General features: G+C 34.5%; 3 protein-coding genes and 1 long non-coding RNA gene across 6 annotated transcripts; 3 read left to right on the top strand and 1 right to left on the bottom strand.

Moving 5' to 3' along the window:
* The first annotated feature begins 4,544 nt into the window (after positions 1–4,544).
* On the top strand, positions 4,545–9,277 carry LOC103860733 (sulfate transporter 3.1). The gene is made up of 12 exons (XM_009138393.3): positions 4,545–4,952; positions 5,118–5,325; positions 5,979–6,150; positions 6,388–6,453; positions 6,704–6,817; positions 7,097–7,213; positions 7,710–7,836; positions 7,940–8,226; positions 8,342–8,532; positions 8,617–8,702; positions 8,780–8,856; positions 8,946–9,277. Exons 1-12 carry the CDS (start codon positions 4,607–4,609, stop codon positions 9,129–9,131), a joined length of 1,977 nt encoding a protein of 658 aa, XP_009136641.1. The 5' UTR covers positions 4,545–4,606; the 3' UTR covers positions 9,132–9,277.
* Positions 9,278–9,632: 355 nt separating this feature from the next.
* Positions 9,633–11,264, top strand: LOC103860732 (high mobility group B protein 1). Of its 2 annotated transcripts, none has more exons than XM_009138391.3 (8): positions 9,633–9,859; positions 9,961–10,036; positions 10,116–10,229; positions 10,323–10,380; positions 10,481–10,525; positions 10,665–10,745; positions 10,821–10,889; positions 10,993–11,264. In XM_009138391.3, the coding sequence occupies exons 2-8, from the start codon at positions 9,969–9,971 to the stop codon at positions 11,080–11,082; spliced, it is 525 nt and encodes a 174-aa protein (XP_009136639.1). In that variant the 5' UTR covers positions 9,633–9,859; positions 9,961–9,968; the 3' UTR covers positions 11,083–11,264. The 2 variants fall into 2 exon arrangements, with proteins under 2 accessions (XP_009136639.1, XP_009136640.1); XM_009138392.3 differs by having other exon boundaries at positions 9,669–9,859; positions 9,942–10,036.
* A 149-nt stretch (positions 11,265–11,413) lies between these two features.
* Positions 11,414–18,956, bottom strand: LOC103860731 (vacuolar cation/proton exchanger 3). Of its 2 annotated transcripts, none has more exons than XM_033288881.1 (10): positions 18,630–18,956; positions 18,165–18,232; positions 13,570–13,598; positions 13,280–13,476; positions 12,833–13,054; positions 12,618–12,758; positions 12,410–12,526; positions 12,152–12,205; positions 11,927–12,068; positions 11,414–11,870 (listed from the first exon to the last, which is right to left on the bottom strand). In XM_033288881.1, the coding sequence occupies exons 1-10, from the start codon at positions 18,909–18,911 to the stop codon at positions 11,701–11,703; spliced, it is 1,422 nt and encodes a 473-aa protein (XP_033144772.1). In that variant the 5' UTR covers positions 18,912–18,956; the 3' UTR covers positions 11,414–11,700. The 2 variants fall into 2 exon arrangements, with proteins under 2 accessions (XP_033144772.1, XP_009136638.2); XM_009138390.3 differs by having other exon boundaries at positions 11,414–11,831; positions 11,952–12,068; positions 18,630–18,951.
* On the top strand, positions 13,779–17,633 carry LOC117133027. The gene is made up of 2 exons (XR_004456860.1): positions 13,779–14,222; positions 14,312–17,633. It is a non-coding gene; the product is annotated as an uncharacterized LOC117133027 (long non-coding RNA).
* Positions 18,957–19,504: the final 548 nt, after the last annotated feature.

Below are 19,504 nucleotides of genomic sequence, written 5' to 3'. Positions count from 1 at the left end.
AGCCACCCATGGTAGACCTTTAAGATCATTTTTTCCCCACCAGAATCTCATTAAAATGGCATCTATCTCTTGTGTTGTTGCAACAGGGAGTTTAAAGTGTGACATAGAATAAATAGGGGTTGATACGGCAACCGATTTGATCATAACTTCTTTACCAGCTGGTGAAAGAAATTTAGTACTCCAATGAGACGTTCTCTGTTTAACACGTTGAACAACTGTACTAAACATTTCTTTTTTTTTCCGTCCAAACTGCTCTGGTAGACCCAAATACTTCCCACCACCACCATGATTTGAGATTCCGAGGATGTGTTTCAAGGAGTCTTGTTTAGAACCATGAACCTTAGAACCAAAAGTTATTACTGATTTGTCTTGATTTATTTTTTGACCAGAGCATTTTTCATAGATATCAAACACTTCTTTTAGAGCTTTGCAATTTTTTTGATTAGCAATGCAGAAAAAGAGAGAGTCATCCGCAAAAAATAGATGAGTAATAGATGGAGTCCCTTGTCCAATTTTAATACCATTTATTTTCTTACGCCGAACTTGAACATCAATTAGATGACTCAAAATATCAGCACAGAGAATATATAGATATGGAGATAATGGATCTCCTTGACGTAACCCCCGCTGTGGAATGATATGTCCCTGAGGAACCCCATTAATAAGCACTGAATATTCAACTGTACTGACCAGAGCCATTACCCAAGATATCCATTTTTCTGCAAATCCAAATGCTCGTAAGGTACCTTCGAGAAAATTCCAATCAACACGATCATAAGCTTTAGTGATGTCTGTCTTAACAGCCATATATGTCTGAGACACTCGTTTCCTTGATTTAAGAGAATGCATAAGCTCATGGGCAATCATAACATTATCATTGATTAATCGACCTGGAATAAAAGCTGCTTGTGAATCCGAGACAATTTTGTCAAGGGAAGATTTCAGCCGAAAAACCAAAATCTTGCTTATGATTTTGTAGAGGACATTACAGAGAGCAATTGGACGAAATTCAGACAGTGTTTGAGGACACTTATTTTTTGGTATCATACATATATTTGTATGGTTAAGTCCTGGCGATAATTTCCCTGTAGCAAAAAAACCTTTAACTTCCTCACAAATTGCTTCTCCTACGATATCCCAGCATTGTTGATAAAACCGAGCCGTTAACCCATCCGGGCCTGGAGCTTTGTCTGCACCAATGTGACAAATTGCAGCATGTATTTCTTCGTTAGAAATATCCCTAGTAATATCATCATTTATATCGGCAGTCACCGTTGGCTTGAAGTCTTTAAAAACAGATGGAAGTAGTGATGTATTCCCTCCACGATACACTTCTTTGAAAAAACATTCAGCATGTCTACCAATAGCCTCATCTCCCTTATATACGAAACCATTTACGTCATGAACGGCATGGATTTTATTTCGAGAAAATCTTGCTTTAGTTGTGGCGTGATAAAATTTAGTATTACGATCACCACAACTTAACCAATTATTTCGACTTTTGAGGTACCAGTAGGTTTCCTCGTCTCGATATGCTTGCGCGAGCTCTTTTTTTATTCTTGGAATTTGACTCCGAATAGGACCCGAAGACGTTAAAACAAAATCTAACTCATATTGCAAATCTTCTATTCTTTTAGCAGCGTTTAATTTATTTTCCTGACGACAAACTGACATTGCTTTTCTACAATCTGCTATCCTCTTTCCAATTAGGATTTGTCGTCCTCCACCCAAAGAATTCCAGCCCGAATCAACGTACTTTTTAAAATCTTTGACTTTGAATAAACGCTTGTCAAACCGGAATGGCTTCTTATGACTTTGATTAAGAAAAGACACGGTAGTAACAACCGGACGGTGATCAGATCCTGATAATCGAAGGAACTCTGCTTCTGATGCTGGATATAAAGATAACCATTCTGAATTTGCTACCACTCTATCAAGACAACTCTTAATAACGTGTGTTTTACGTTTACCCACCCACGAAAATTTGTCCCCAGTAGAACGTAAATCTCGTAAGTCACAGGCTACATATAGATTGCGAAAGTCTTGAAAAGTAGATTCATCCCGTACTACACCTCCATCTTTTTCTGTATTATTTAGAATTTCATTAAAATCCCCAACTAAAAGCCAAGGACCATTTCTAGAGACTCCAATTCTCTGTATTCTTTCCCATAGTAAATGTCGATATTGTTGATTTGGATCACCATAAACACAAGACAAATAAAAATTCAAACCAACAACAATGGCCCACTTAAAACCCAAAAAAACAACAGAGAAAGAAAAGGTAACAGGTCACGTCAACGTGTTCACCGCACAAGAACGGAGCGACACGTATTGGAAGCACTTCACCGTCTTCACCGACCAAGACGTCGCCGGAACTAAACGGCAATCTCCGGAAAACACCGGGAAATAGGCTCACTAACAACACACCAACCAACTTCAACGCAAATTCTTTCCTCGCTTGATTTCTATTTCATGGAGAGAATCAATCGACCTATTCGAGACCTCATCCATCATCCTAAACCATAAACACGAGGGGAACTTTACCCATATCAGACTCACCATGCAGAGGAGATCATCAATCGACTCAAAGAGATCTCATCCACAACATCCAACCTCCAATCCCAAAGCAAAATCCTTCAGATCGGGTGGACAATCAGTTAACTAAACGAGACTATATTAATTGGTATATAGTATCACTATAATTGGTAATTTGGTACTTTATCTCAAAAATCAAGGAATAATTGATTTAGTGGTTAAGACTCTTTGATTACTTGTTAAAGATACTAAACATAATCGGGTGGACAATCAGTTAACTAAACGAGACTATATTAATTAAACGTAATTTAGTTAATTTTATAAAAATAATGGAAAAAACTCGGGGAGATCATCAAGAATACTACGGTGATGGCACCAGGTGATAAACTTTATATTGATGATTTTTGTTACTCCTCTACTTTGTCTACAGCGCCGGCCCGTAACTTAAGCTACATAAGCGATTGATTAAAGGCCCATGGGTTGTGTAGTGTTCTTTTTTCTTTCCATTATACATTTTTGGTTATAATTTTCACTATATGAGCATATAATTTATCTTGTTGCAAAAAAAGAAAGCATATTATTTGTCTATCTTTGCTTAGGGTCATAAAATATTTTTTTTGCAATATTTGGATTGGTGCTGATTGTTTAGCATGCAAATGAATTTTGGTCAGGAAACAGACAAGTCATAAACACATTTGAAGATAGGGCCAAATCATTCAAAACTTTTTTTTTCTTTGCTAAAATTTGGAAATTATTCAAAACTTGAACAAGTAATGAATAAATTTGGTCAATTAATAATTTACCACGTTCCCATCCAGCTGTGATCGCACTTCTTCGTACAAAGAAACGGAAATGCATTAGGCTCAACTATTTAGTATCTTACTTTCCTACCTTTGTATGTGTTCTTATGCAAAATGTTAGTATCTGAAACGCAAGCTTTTGGTCAACTTTAGATTATTTTATATTTGGAACGGTTAATCCGAAGACATTACTGAAGCAACGTTCAGTTTCATGTGTTTGGATCCGTTACCAAAATCAACAGTTAGTTTTTTTTTTGGGTGCAAAATTAACAGTTAGAGAGAAACTTATAATTACATAAAGTAAGAACATAACATTGTAAATGACAAGTGTATAAGGAGGTATAATATCTAACACCGACTAAAGTATTGTGACCATTTGGTGTTGCTGTATCGTCATCTCCAACTCCTAACGTTAGGCACATTCACGATAGCTTTTCCAAAAATATCCCACATCGCAAAATCCTGTGACGTAAACCTGGTAGAATCTACCTTACTATATGTATATTTGGATATTTATAAATATCAAACATAATACTAAATACTTAACATTTTTACCCAAAAAACATAATACTAAAATTAGTTAATAACCCATCTGCTAATTGCCAAAGTGTCGGCAGAGCCATACATTATAAAGTGGTGTAGTGAGATGGATGGGAACGATGATGAAGTGAAGTCAGTAGTCGTAGAGTTAGCTAGGGGTAGAAATGGAAGATATGACTGAAAGTGGAAACGTCAGCTTTCTGGCTCTTGCGTGCTGTGTCGGGACAAGACATGCATCTGACATTCAGACTCTGACAGTCAGACTCATATATGCGTGAGCCGGTGTTTCGTCCATCTTCCATCTCTATTTTCTTACTCTCTTGATGTTTCTTTTGTATGATATGAAATGAAATATGATAAACTAGATAGAGCATACCATAAAAAATTACGAATATTAAAAAAACTTAGGATACCAGGTAGATCTGCGTCCATGATTATATTGGCCTCGTATAGCTGGCCTCAACTCAAAATAATAATTCAGAAAATAAACAACTGGAATAATTACGAGTGGTTCATTTGGTAACTCAGTTTCACTGGGTGATCTATTTTGATAGTACTTTGTATTATTTTCTTATAATTATTTATTTACTAATGCACAGTGCACACTATGCTAAAAATAGTATAAAAAGAAGAACCCACCTTGGCTCTTCTCCTCACTCCTCACTTACAGCCGCCAAAAAGAAAGAAAAAAAGAATCCAACAAAAACCTTCCAAAACCGACCGGTCTTCATATGGGAACGGCTGACTACACATTTCCTCAAGGAGCGGAGGAGCCGCACCTTCGCCACCACACGGTGGAGACTCCGGAACCTCAGCCGTTCTTGAAGTCACTTCAGTACTCAGTGAAGGAGACTTTGTTTCCAGACGATCCTTTCAGACAATTCAAGAACCAGAACGCATCAAGAAAAGTTGTACTAGGCCTCCAATACTTCTTCCCAATATGTGAATGGGCTCCACGCTACAATCTCACGTTGTTCAAGTCAGATCTCATAGCCGGTATCACCATCGCTAGCCTAGCCATCCCACAGGGCATTAGTTACGCTAAACTCGCTAACTTGCCTCCCATTCTTGGCCTTTGTAAGCGTTATACCTTCTTCTTCTTTTTTTGAAAACGGTTATTTCGACAACCTCGGTTCCAGCATTTTATGCTCTTGTCGTCAACTCAAATATATATATATACTACACATATACATATTCAAAAGTATCTAATTTTTTGTTTTTTTTTGTTTCCGTGGCGGTTAGACTCGAGTTTTGTTCCACCATTGGTGTACGCGGTGCTGGGGAGTTCAAGGGATTTGGCGGTGGGGACGACGGCGGTTGGGTCTTTGTTGATAGGTGCGATGCTTAGCAAAGAAGTTAACGCTGATAAAGATCCTAAGCTCTACCTTCATCTTGCTTTCACTGCCACGTTCTTCGCAGGCGTTCTCGAAGCCTCCCTCGGCATTTTCAGGTTCGTTTTTAATTTATTTCCATTTACATGATTTGTTTTTTACTTAAAATCAGCCTACCTGAAGTTTAAAATGGGAGACTGGGAGTTATATAGATCCAAAGCATGTGTAACAAAGATTCCGGCATAAAAATATATATTACCAAATACTAGTAACTTTTATTTTACATATTAACTCGCTTTTATTTTGTTTGTACGTAAAAATATAGAAAACATGATAAATAATTTAGAAAGCACTAGGCCATGAGTAATGAGTGACATTCGTCATGGCGAGTTACATCACGTAAACTTGTATAGTTGCTGATTAACGTGCCTATGGGGGACAAAGCGAAGTAACTATAGAGAATAAAAAAAAAAACTATAGAGAATCTTAACGAAATGTATTTACTTTTAGGCATGATCAGTTTATATTATGTGGTCATAGTGGGCAGTCCTGATAGTGGGATAAAGATTAATTAATTTATTAAACTTCTACTTAGTTTAAAAGCACATGAGAGATGATTTCTGTGACGTATAGGTAGGTAGAAAAGGGTTAGGAGCACTACATGATGAGACTGGCTAACTTGGTCATGATGTGTTAATGAGGCAACCTAATAATTAATAGTCATTAACTACAAACAATTAAATTAACGAAAAAAACTAAAAAAAATTTGCAGGTTGGGGTTCATAGTGGATTTTCTATCGCATGCAACAATAGTGGGATTCATGGGAGGAGCAGCGACGGTGGTGAGCTTGCAACAGCTTAAGGGTATATTTGGACTTACACATTTCACAGAAGCCACTGATATTATCTCCGTCATGCGTTCCGTCTTCTCCCAAACTCACCAGGTGACATTGGGTATATTGGAATCCTATGGATGAAGACATGGTTTCTGACATTGTTAAACATGTGTTTCTGTTTGTTTATTCCTTACGTTAATTATTCACTAATACATCCAAATATATCATTCCCAATGTCAGTGATCATATCATTCCCAATGTCAGTGATTATTCTCCTAATCAAATTAATAATTGTACTTAGACATTATTAAACATGTGTGTTCTGTTTGTTTATTTGTTGTGTAGTGGAAATGGGAGAGTGGCGTTCTCGGCTGTGGTTTCCTTTTCTTCCTTCTTTCCACCAGATATTTCGTAAGTATTATTATTTCTCATTCTACCTTAATATATCGATTAATCCATTTCTTTTCGACAAGGCGGATTTTAACAAAAACACGCTTCAATGATATTTCGATTCCATTAATCTATACTCTTTGTCTTTATCAATCTTTTTCTAACAAAGAATATATAAGGCATTAAATAATAGAAAATTAAATTTTGTACAATCGAAAAAGTAATTATAGTTAATGTGTGTTTGTTTTCTGAATGACGAATTGATTATCAGAGCACGAAGAAACCAAAATTCTTTTGGGTGGCGGCAATGACTCCTTTGACCTCAGTGATTCTTGGAAGCCTCTTGGTTTACTTCACTCACGCTGAGAGACATGGTGTTCAAGTGGTATGTTTTCAATCTAGTTATTTTAATATTACAGTAAAAAATATTCAATTTATTAAGGCCAGGTATGTATACCTTTAACTGAAATCTGACAAGTTAATATATATATACACACACATTTAACCAAAATATAAAAAGGGAAACGTTAGGTAGAATATTATGGGTAGAGGAAAAATATACAAGAAGCAAAACGTGGGCTTATATGGGCATTTTGAACATTTTTTATATTTTGTCCGGATTGGAAAGTGATGATAGAGTAAAAGAAGTGTATGATTGTACCAGATAGGGAACCTGAAGAAAGGGTTGAATCCACTCTCCGTGTCTGATATGGTCTTTACTTCGCCTTACATGTCGACGGCTGTTAAAACTGGCATCATCACTGGGATCATAGCTCTCGCTGTAAGTCTCATGACTCCTAAACACCCTTTTAATTACTCTCATTTTTGCTAGATTATACAATATATATAGAACTAGAGACTAGCTATACAAATATTGAATAAAACGTGGAATACTATTTCTGTTGTTGTTGTGTTATTGTAGTGTATACAATAGATAGAGGAAATTTAATAGAATAATTATGTTTGAAACAATTATTCCATAAATATTTTGAAGTTCATTGTCAAAAAATATATTTAAAGTAATCTTAATAAAAAATTGTATAATTTGGAAACCATAAGACATATGCATATTATAGTTTTAAAATTTTGGCTCGCGAATGTTTCATCCATGACCGATTTTGTTCAATTAATACCGGCTCTTATCCGTGTCTAAATAATGAATTCTCCATTTAAATTAAAGGCTAGGAAACTAACCAATCCGATCAACCTATATAACTCATAATAAGCAATTGAAAAAGACCCATCCAAAATAAAGTGAAATTCATGTATAAATGTAGGAAGGAATCGCTGTGGGAAGGAGCTTTGCGATGTTTAAGAACTACAACATAGACGGAAACAAAGAAATGCTCGCTTTTGGAATGATGAACATCGTTGGTTCCCTCACATCTTGTTACCTCACAACCGGTACGAACACACATTCTAAAGTTTCTATATTATCACATTAACTATATACATATAGCATGATTTTTTTAAAAAAAATATTAATTACAACGTATCACACTACTAGGACCATTTTCGAGATCGGCCGTGAACTTCAACGCGGGTTGTAAGACTGTGGTGTCGAACATAGTGATGGCAATTGCGGTTATGTTCACATTGCTCTTCCTTACGCCGCTATTCCACTACACACCACTCGTCGTCCTCTCCTCCATCATCATATCCGCAATGCTTGGACTCATCGACTACCAAGCTGCTATTCATCTCTGGAATGTCGACAAATTCGACTTCCTTGTCTGCATGAGCGCTTACTTTGGGGTCGTATTCGGTAGTGTCGAGATCGGACTTGTTGTAGCAGTAAGTGTATACTTTAGCGCAACATTTACATTATACAAAATAATTTATAAGAAAATGATTACTTTTTATACATGTTTAAACGTAATTTGTTTTTTTTGTTTTTCGTGTGGTGAAGGTGGCGATATCTATAGCAAGGTTGTTGCTATTCATGTCAAGGCCGAGAACTGCGATAAAGGGAAACATACCAAACAGCATGATCTATAGAAACACTGAACAGTATCCTTACTCAAGAACGGTTCCTGGTCTTCTCATCTTGGAGATTGATGCACCGATCTACTTTACCAACGCTGGATACTTGCGTGAGAGGTAACCTTAACCCTAATTCATAAATACATGCCAAATATGGATGTTAGTTATTTATTTTTCCATTCTTTTATATATTGGGCACAGAATCACAAGGTGGATCAATGAAGAAGAAGAAAGGGTCAAAACATCAGGAGAAAACAGTTTACAATATGTTATACTCGATTTGTCCGGTAATTACATATCTTGATTTTCTCTGACATTGTCTTTGATCAAGGCTTACTTTGTGTGTGCGTGTTGAGCAAAACAGCTGTCGGTAATATCGACACGAGTGGTATAAGCATGATGGAGGAAATTAAGAAAATCATTGACCGAAGAGCGTTGAAGGTAACGTAGCAAGTCGTATAATAATACTTCTTTAAGATGTGTTGCCGTATAATAATATTTCTCACGTTATTTTTTTTTTTAATTCTCAGCTAGTATTGGCAAATCCAAAAGGAGAAGTTGTAAAGAAACTGACCAGATCAAAATTCATCGATGACAAGTTGGGAAAAGAATGGATGTTCTTAACGGTTGGAGAAGCCGTGGAGGCTTGTAGTTTCATGCTTCACACTTTAAAAACCGAACCGGCCTCCAAAGGAGAGAGTTGGAACAACGTCTAGTTCCTTTTTTTTCTGTTTAATCGTTTGTGACTACTCGTTACCAAATAGTATGATGTAATCTCAAATATCAGGAAAAGGTAAAAGAAAAACGCATTTTGTATAATATTTGATTATTGATGATGAGTCACATTCAATCTGGAGTCTTAGTTTTCTCTCGACGTTACAATCAAAGGTAAATGTAGCGTAAAAAATACGAAACTCAGGTATACAAATTTATGAACTTAGAACTTTCTAGTCATTAAAAAATGTGTGTACATAATCTTGAGATTTTTGGAATGATCGGTTTGGTTTGGTCTGGTTTGATTTTCTCGAAATTGATTGAAAAGTCAATACGGTTTGCAAGTGTGAAATTTGGTGTTGTTACCACTTAAATTCATATTAGGTATTGGATCAAGTCTGGGCCATAATATACCCCACACTAACCTTACCTTGAATAAAAGACCGGCCCATCTTAGACCCGCACGTGACTTCCGTCACATCCTTATCGTATCATCTATTTGGCGGGTAACCGTTTGATCGCAACCGTTCAAATCAACGACCTTCCTTTACTATTATCATCTCACCGCCTATAGCAGGTCAAATCGTATGGGATCTTGTGCACTCTTCCTAGGTTAAACAGGTAACCGGTAATAAGCATCTCTTTCTCTCCGACCGTCTTTCTCTTTTGGTTCTGCTTAGGTTTGTCTGAAACGAACATATCTGCCATCCTTCTTGAGTACTCTTCTAGGGTAATTGATTCTCTCTATTGTTTTGTTGTTTTGATATTATTATTATGTTCTATGTTGAGTTTTTGCTATGAACTTGTTTCAATTTGCTTGGTTCTATACAGTTTCCAAGATGAAGACAGCAAAGGGGAAAGATAAAGCTAAGAACACTAAGGAAGCCTTGAAGCCTGTTGATGACAGGTTCGGCGTCCTTTAAAGCATCTTGTCTTTTGTGGTTTCATCAAAAATATAAAGGTGAAGGCTTTTTTGAATTTTTCAGAAAGGTGGGAAAGAGGAAGGCACCGGCTGAGAAGGGAGAGACTCGTAAAGAGAAGAAGGCCAAGAAGGATCCTAACAAACCCAAAAGAGCTTCTAGTGCCTTCTTTGTCTTCCTGTTAGTAGTATTCTTGGATCCTTGCTTTCACTTTTTTTTTTGTTGTTTCTTTAATATGTTCTAATGTTACTGGTTTGGTTTCTTTTGTTTCAGAGAAGATTTTAGGATAACTTTCAAGAAAGATAATCCAAATGTGAAGGCTGTATCTGCTGTAAGCAATTGGCAGATTCCTTTGAAAGTGTTACATGTACTTTAAATCCTTTGTTTGGATCAAGTCCTCATAGTCTTTACCTTTGCTTGTTCTTGTGAAGGTTGGGAAAGCTGCAGGTCAGAAATGGAAGTCAATGTCTCAAGATGTAAGTCTTATACTTTGATGGATATATCTGCTAACCGTACAAACACATCACTTGTGAATACTCTATTGTGATCTTTAGATCAAAAAGGTGACTAGTGTGTGATACTGACCATTAGTTTTCACCCTCTTCCCTTTTGAAGGAAAAAGCTCCATATGAAGAGAAAGCTGCGAAGAGGAAAGCTGAATATGAAAAGCTTATGGATGCATACAACAAAAACTTGGTAAGCCTTCAAGCCATATCTCGCATAGAAGACATTTCTCGTGTCTTAACTCTGATCTTCTTGCAATGGGTGCAGGAGGAAGGGAGTGATGAATCTGAAAAGTCTAGGTCTGAGGTGAATGATGAAGATGAAGCTAGTGAGGAGGTAACAATTCCTATAAACAATGCAGAGTTTTGTACGCTACCCATTGTGTTTTGCTTGTTGAGTTATAGGTTTCTGAAGAGTTTTGCTTAATGTTTCTCTGCAGGAAGCGCAGCCAGATAAGGGAAAGGCAGGAGATGACGATGATGCTGAAGATGACGATGATGATGCTGATGATGACGAGGAAGAAGACTAAATGTGTGTTAACAACTATAGATCCAAATGGTGTGTACTTTTTTTTTTACTTTCCTAAGAAAGCGAAACAGTTCTTAGCGGTTCAACAAGGAGGTTTGTTTCAGTTTATTATCCACAACAAACAATGTACCAAACTATGTAACATGACTAAACTCTCCTTCTAATGCATCTTGTGTTTCTTGATTTTTTTTAAAGTCGAATGTAATTACCAAATTTAATGCAGACTAGTCTTTTTGAACATGTCATAAGCTAGATAACAATAGTAAATTAGAACCACAATTCATCAACCAACCAAATAAATTTTTGTAGCCTGATTGGTTGGGTTTATGAGATAACCAGCTAAGCTCTTTTATATATAGTTTTTATAATATACAAGATTAAACATAAAATCCCAACAAAACAAAAAGAAACAAATGTAACCCTCTTATAAAACATCAAAGAAACCTGTTTTCACCAAGCTACCTCACTCACTAGCTCTCATTCATGCTGAGGAATCTCTCTAACAAGTCTCTCCCGTTTTGTCTTACAAATCAATCAAATCATATTTGTCTTTCTTTGTTTCCCAAGTCATTTGATGATTTCTTTCTATCCATTCTAAGCAGAGACAAATCCTCCTCCCTCACTGTTCTTGGGTTGCATCTCCAGGCCGGTACCTTTTGGCTGAGGAATTTGGTCGACGAAGAAACATGCGGCGATGATGACATAGCACAACAATAGAACAAGTCCCTTCATGTAATGAGATGTTCCATCCTAATAACCATCCCAAAAAATACAAACGATTATTATAAAGTAAAATATATTAAAATTAGATGTATTCATATTGTTATCCTAATATAATATTTGATTGTAAGTGTAAGGAGAAATGTTAACCTGTAAAGTGAAGGCTGTGATGATAATTGCCAGGGCTAGACAGCTTGTTTCAAGGGTGTTGAAGTTGAGATCCATCTTGATTCCCATGATCCACGCAACGATAACACTCAAAGGGACCTGAGAAAACACACTCGTTAATATCGTCTTAGATTTCTTGTTACATCGAACGTAAACATTTCATCGAATCTTTCATTACTTACCACAAACAAAGAAATCTGAGTTGCAGAGCCCAACGCGACCCCTAGAGATATGTCCTGCAACATTGTGATCAATTTGTTAAGTATTTTTGCAAAATATTCATCTCTTTTCTATCAAATATTTTTGCAACAAGCAGATTTTGTTTAAAAATTCTAAATATTGTAGGTTATATTTTAACAAAAAATTTACACTAAGCATAAACAAACTCAGACAAGCAAAATGCCACAGTCTAGAACGTTGTAAAGCAAAATATAACTCACGAGCTTGTTTTTGAAAGCGAAGATGATGGCTCCAGCGTGCTCAGCGGCATTTCCAACAATGGGAAGCAATATGATGCTTATGAAACTCACTGATAGTCCCCATGAGTCCGATGCATCCTGACCAAATATTTATAATCTCCATATTAATATTGTTGTTGTTTTCTTATATAATTCATGGAGTTTAAACATATAAACTTTAATTAATTACCTCGATTGTGGCCACAACATACTCTGATAGCAATGCGATGACGAGTGTCATCCCAGCTAGCCAAGCAAATCCGCTCCAAAACCCTATCACCGGAGTTTCTTCAACGGTCACTTCATCATTATACGCATCATCCTCGTCATCCTGAATTCCATTGAACATATAATATAGTTTTATTCACATTCCACTTGGTCTAGCAAATTATAACTTTTAGTTACCTCTTGTGCTTCAAAAAATTGGCGGTGAGTCCAGAGCTGGGAGATGAGATAAGCAATGTAAGCAATAAGCATGACGATGCTGCTTGTCCTGGACAGGCTAAGCGACATTTTGTTGATCAGAGAGGTCGATGCTTCTCCGGTCGCTGCATATTTTAGCAGCAATGGGAGTAAATGACATAGCAGACCCATGAGCAGCAAAAAGAAGTTCACATCAGCTTGTTTCTGTTACAATGATGAGAATAATTCACATTAAAAATAATCACATCAGCTTTGATAACCGCTACGAATTATTTGGAAAAATTGGATAATTCTTACTGTATTTCAATGCATTCTTATATATTATAATTAATTATGTTAGGTTTGGTTACACTAAATTCGGTATTGGTTATTGTCAAATTATCATAAGAATTAAACCGGAATCTACAAAGGGGGAGAGCATATATATACCCGGTCGAACCGCTGCTCGCGGCGGATATTGGCAATTCCACCACAGACGAGGGAAGAGCCGAGAACCAGGAGAAGGTTTGAGAGAATTGAACCCAACAGAGAGTATTTAACAACTGCCACTTTGTTATTGGCCAACGCTAGTATCGCTATTATAAGCTCCGTCGCGTTTCCACAAGTGGCGTTCAACAAACCGCCCACTGCCAAAGTAAATACATTGAAACATTTAAGCACATTACCGAGATTGCATTTACATACTGTAATTGATAGTTCAATTTGTATGAATGTGTTACCTGTTGGGCCGGTGTAGAAAGCTAGTTGCCTGCACGGGTGAAGGGAGAACAATCATTATGACAGTACGGGTAAAGGGAGAATAATCATGGTCTATTATAATCTTTATGTGATATATGGTTGTATATTTTTCTTTCAAATATATGGTTGTATGATCGATCTGTAACTACAAATTCCATTTTATGATACTTGATTCTTATATAATCTATCCTATACTAAAAGGGGGATATCCTCCCCTCTCAGCCCCTCCACGTAGGACTAAAAAATCTACCAATGAAGAACATATTTTTTGACACGTCATATCAGTCTAAAAATGAATAACAATAAACTTCTCCGTGTGGGTTTACAATATTAAAGATTGGCCCAGATCGAGCCCACATCTCAAAATTCTAAATTCCTAATGAAGCGTTGATTGTTTCTTCCATAGAGACTCCGTCTTCTCCGTTTCCTATAGCAGGCAATAAATCTCCATTACTCTCTTCAACAATCAATTATGTTCTTCACTCCCTCTTAATGAATTCGTCTCACCTCCCTTTCTTTCTCCTCCTTTATAAACTTACTTCCAAATAAACCTGAAGATCCCCTGAACTGAAGTAATGGCGATGTAAGCCTAACAGTTCCAAAGCTAAAGCGCATGAATCGTATCCTCCTCCAGGTATGTAATATTGTAAACCTTTTGATGAACCTTTTGATCTTCTGGCACGACTCTAAATCTCTTTTTTTCCTGGTGATCAAATTGATTAGGTATTACCAATCTGCGCCTTACGAAGGTGCCTGTCAGGGTACTTCTCAGCCTCAGCCTACACAACAAAATACAATCACTTCCTGCTATCATGATCATCACTATTAGTACAACGCTAACTCTGGTTCGTTCTTTGATCTCCTTCTTTCTGGATCCACCATAAATTATTTTCCTAGATCACTGTATCCTTTACCTACTGTACGTGTTTTAGGAGTATTGAATCAGTAATATGGATACTGATTCAGTTATTGCGTTCTTAGTCTTAAAATGAACTCTCAAACTAAATGTGAATTAACATAGGATCCCCTTGATGTGTTTAGATTTGTGACTGAGATATTGATGTGATATTATGGTAATTCTCTAAGGCATCATTTGATAGTTCCGACGTGATAATCTAAAAAATACTATGTAAAACGTGTTAAGTTTATGTCATCAGGACATCATCTTCTTCAGTTAAACAAAGTCTCATCTTATGTATTTTAGAGGAATGCCGCTTAAGTTTAATAGCTATCGGATCGAACCACTAAGACCGAAAACGAAAGTCAACTTCGTTGCCTGTTTTTTAATGTTTGTCAGATTCATTAAAGAGGAGATTCAGTGGAAGATAAGATCAAAAGGAACAAGACCAAGAATATATCACTCCATCAATATGTTGTTATCTAGGAATACAAAGAACTGATCAAAAAGGCAAGTCATGGTCCTTCTCTACAGTCTGTCAAGCTATGAAGGTTTTGAAACCGAAGGAAATGTGAGAATCATTTTACATCTTTCCTTTATTAAATAATCTCATGGAAGAACTTTCCTTTTGTATGTATAGTTGGAATTTTTAGAATGATTGAATCTCAACTTCAGGGTTAACTTAAGCTCATCATCGTCCTTTTTCACATATCTCAGACTCGGATCTTTAGATTAGTAGACACAAAGGAGACCTTTCAAATTGCAGAATCATTCGTTGCGTGTTATGGATGACTGGTGGTTACAGATCCGAGGCTTCGCCTTACATGTTATCACTTCGTCTGAATCTCAGGAACTCTAGGTTTTGGAACCACAATCGAACCTCACGCTGATCTAGAATCGGTGGAATTCTAGATTTTTTTTTTAGCTAAAGAGACAAAATGATGTAATCAGTGTTGAGGGAAGAAGAAAGAAATGGAAGCTAAAAATATAATAAAAGATTTGTTTAATTAAGAAGAACATAATGAAAGTTTTAAGAAAATGATGCCTTCGTTCAAAAAAGAAGTTCTGAAAAATGAGTCATCACTAATAGTTAGTTCAAGAAAGCAATAGAAATGACGTCCAAATAATAAATAAATATCAAATCATTAACGAGTGAATACATGATATATACAGATAGCAACATACAACTTATTTACAAATAAATTTTCATATGTCATCAAAATAAATAATATAGTTTTGATATATATTTTCAGTCACATTAATATTTTCATAACATTTTTTCCATCATAGCAAAATAGTAAACAAATTTGTATATATCATATACACTACTAAAAAGTATTAGATCCTTTAAATAATAACAAAAAAAAAGATAGAAAGAAGGTACAAAATTGGAAATAGCAATTCTCTGCAATTAAAGAATAAAGCAATAAAATTTTAAAAATATGAAATAAAACAACAAATAAACACAGAAAAATATTTAGTAAAATAAAATCATTAAACAATCTATTTTAATTTATAATTTTCATAATTTATAGTGTTCAGTTGCGCTAAAAAGTCTAAATTTACAACATAGTATTATTTACATCTTTTAAACCTATTACCTATTGAAAATGATTCTAAAATAAATGACAACATGAAGATTGGAAAATCTAAATACAAAATATAAGATAAAATATAATATATAATGTTAAAGTTGCATTATCATCGATCACTAAAAAAATCATGTTGGTAGCAATAAAATGAAATGACAAACACATTTATTGAAGACTTATTTTTGGTTTTATCCCTAGAGTGAACATCTAGGTTAATCAACCAATAAAATTTGTTATTTCATATTGGATATATTTAAAAAAAAACAAAATATTGTCAATTTATATTATGTTTTAAAAATAAAAGGTAAAAATGAAAAAAAATAGTAGAAGTTATAAAAACAAAATTTGAAAAATATTTTTTAATCTTTAGGTAAACCCTATACCTTTGAACAAATCCTAATTATTTAAATAAAAAAACACTTAACACTAAATACTCAAGAGTTTAAAATTTAAGATTTAAGGTTTAGGGTTAAAATTTAGTGTTTAGGAATTAAGGTTTAGTGTTTTGATTTATAGTTTAGGATTTCTCCAAGGAATTATGATTTACCTAAGGGTTTAGAATTTAAGGTTTAGAGTTTAGTATTTTGCTGACGATGTTAAAAATATTTTTTTTTGTAAATTCTGTTTTTTTGTAATTACTTTTATTTTTTAATTTTTATCTTTTTTATTTTAAAAACATAATATAACTTGACAATATTTTATTTTATTTTATTTTTCTAAAAATATCGAAAATGAAATAACGACATTGGTAGGGGTAGACCCAAGAATAATCTTTATTAAAACCAAAGAATGACACACAAGAAGGTGTTATTAAATATACAAAATACAAATTTGACATAAAAAATCACTAATATGTGAGAATAATATTTAAATAACTAATTGAGAAATTCCCTAAGATATACCTAAAAAGTATTTGTCACAAATATAAACCTTAAAAATAAAAATGAACAAAATAGACTTAAATATTTTATCAAAATAAGTAAATATACACTTATATCCCTAGAGTTAATTAATCTAGACATTAGGGTTTAGAGTTAAGGGATATGTTTTAGGGTTTAAGGTTTAGGGTTTAGAGTTTAAGGTTTGAGATTTAGAGTTGAAGAGTGGGGTTTTAAGAATATGATTTCAAATTTAAAAAAAAATTCACAAAAAAAACTATTTTGATCATTTTAGTTTTTGAAATTTATTTTTGTGATAAAACTTAAAATGATCTAATTGAAAGAATTACCTTAAATAATTTTATCATCACAAGCTCATAAATTTTAAGTTGTTATCATCACAAGCATCATCCCATGACTATCTAAAGGTAAACGATCTATATTTAATTTTTTGTTCATACAAATAATACACTGATTATTACAGAAAAATTACAACTCGCTTCATCACTAGCAACAAGACTTTACTTTAACAGCTCAATCAAATATGTTAAGCACTTCAAAGAACGAACAAGAAGTCAACCAAATAATGAACTCAAGAGCAACTGCACCTATTCAACGAAACAAAAACATCAAGACAAATTAAATCAATAGAGAAAAAAATACACTCTCCAACCTATTTATGTTTCTTTATAGTATCCTAGCAAATTATTGTATTATGCCTTTGGATATAATAAGTGCACTAAATCTATCTTCATCAACATCCAATCAAATCTTAATTAATATTAGAAATTATATTTCCATTATTTTAAGAGATTTCCATCTTAAAATCTTAAAATTAACATATTTAAAAGTATTTTCCGCGCGTAGCGCGGATAACGATTCTAGTTTATAATAAAAGCTGTTAACGTATTTTATTAAATGCATAAAATCACATAACAATCTTTTATTATAAGTACTTTTTTTTATTAAAGAAACAGAAAATTTTAACATCATTTCAAAATTGCAAAAAAAAATGTAAATAAGTGATTTTCACCAACAATACATAATCAAACAATCATCTCATTTAGTCAACACAACCAAATTTCATTTATAATTTTAGTTAGTTAGATTTAGATACTAAATAAAATAAAATAAAATACTAAAATTATTCCTTAATCAGTGAAACTAATTAAGGAATTGTTGTAGAGGATAACTGGATAAGTACTTACTCTGTCAAAAAGCTAACTCGCTCAGCAAGAGGTGTCAGACCTATCAAGCTCAGTCCAAATATCAACGGCTGTCGCACATTTAACAAAAGAAACGTATTTTATTAATAGATAAACTTGTCTTTATCTTTTTCACGCAACGCACTAAATAAAGGTAACGGATAAACTACGTGGCCATGATACATTAAAATTCTGAACCATAAAAGCAAATTAATTATTATGTAACCATAAAATTACTCACGGGATTTGGACAAATTATTTAATACTCTTCCACAGATGTAATACTATTTAAAATTAGTTTGTAAAATAATTTGAAATTAAATAAAAACTGGTTTGAGAAAGTTCATATTCCCTTAAACTAAATATTATTTTAACTCAGGGAATTCATTTGGAAACTGAACAATAATCGCCTAGTTTCTCTGGAAAATTTAACCAAAATTGAGAGAGAGGAATGAAAGAGGAGCTTACGCGACCGTAGTGGTAATAATCGGCGATAACGGCGAGAGGGATCGCGAGAAACAAGAGAGCGAGTTTAGTACCAAGAATGACTTCTTGGAGATTAGAGAGAACGTTCTTGAGAGTTTTGCATGGAACGTTCTGAATCAATCGCAGGTCTGACTTCTTCCTTAGCGACGATGACGACATGTTGTGTGCCGTTTTCCCATGTCGCAGCTCCCTGCTCAAACCCTTTGGTGTCCCGTTTGCGTTTTCGCTCTCCGAGATTCCCCATGGCTCGGCGATACTTCCCATAGCTTAATACGTTTGAATGTCATTACATCTGTGTGTGTTGTGTCAGGTTCTCAATAAATAGGTGGCGACTATGTATGTGTTGTTGTTTTTGTTTAAGTTGGGGTCCACTTACGCAACTTCCCGGAAATTTCCTCTTTTCTGTTTTTATAAGTGAAGTTTTTGGTAGGTTTTTGGTTTCTATTGACGAGAATCAAATTTATTATAATTTGGTAGATTTGCAATTAATTAGTTAAAATACTTATGTGATGGCTAATATCATGTGCTATTTTGGGGAATTTTGTTTCGAGTCAACTGCGAGATGAGGGTAACTAGCAAAATGGCGTACGATTGTTTTATTTAGGAAAGTAAGGTAGATACTCATAGATACGAAAAATCATCAATTTAATTGTATTATATCTTTTTTTTTAAAGAACAAAGAGACTTTACGTAAAATAAAGTAAAACGTCATGTCAAAAAGTTGTTTTAAACATTTTAAAAAATAAATATATGCACACTTATATCTTCAAAGCTTTTGTACATTTTTATGTGTGATCTCCCTCGATGTCTGTCAATTTTGGTTCTCAATCTCGACCGGCCTTCCAAGAGACTTTTTT

This window comes from Brassica rapa, chromosome A03, assembly GCF_000309985.2.
Source record: "Brassica rapa cultivar Chiifu-401-42 chromosome A03, CAAS_Brap_v3.01, whole genome shotgun sequence".
NCBI classification, from domain to species: Eukaryota; Viridiplantae; Streptophyta; class Magnoliopsida; order Brassicales; family Brassicaceae; genus Brassica; species Brassica rapa.
The sequence above is the reverse complement of the archived record's forward strand: the minus strand, read 5'-3'. Positions and strand labels throughout refer to the sequence as shown.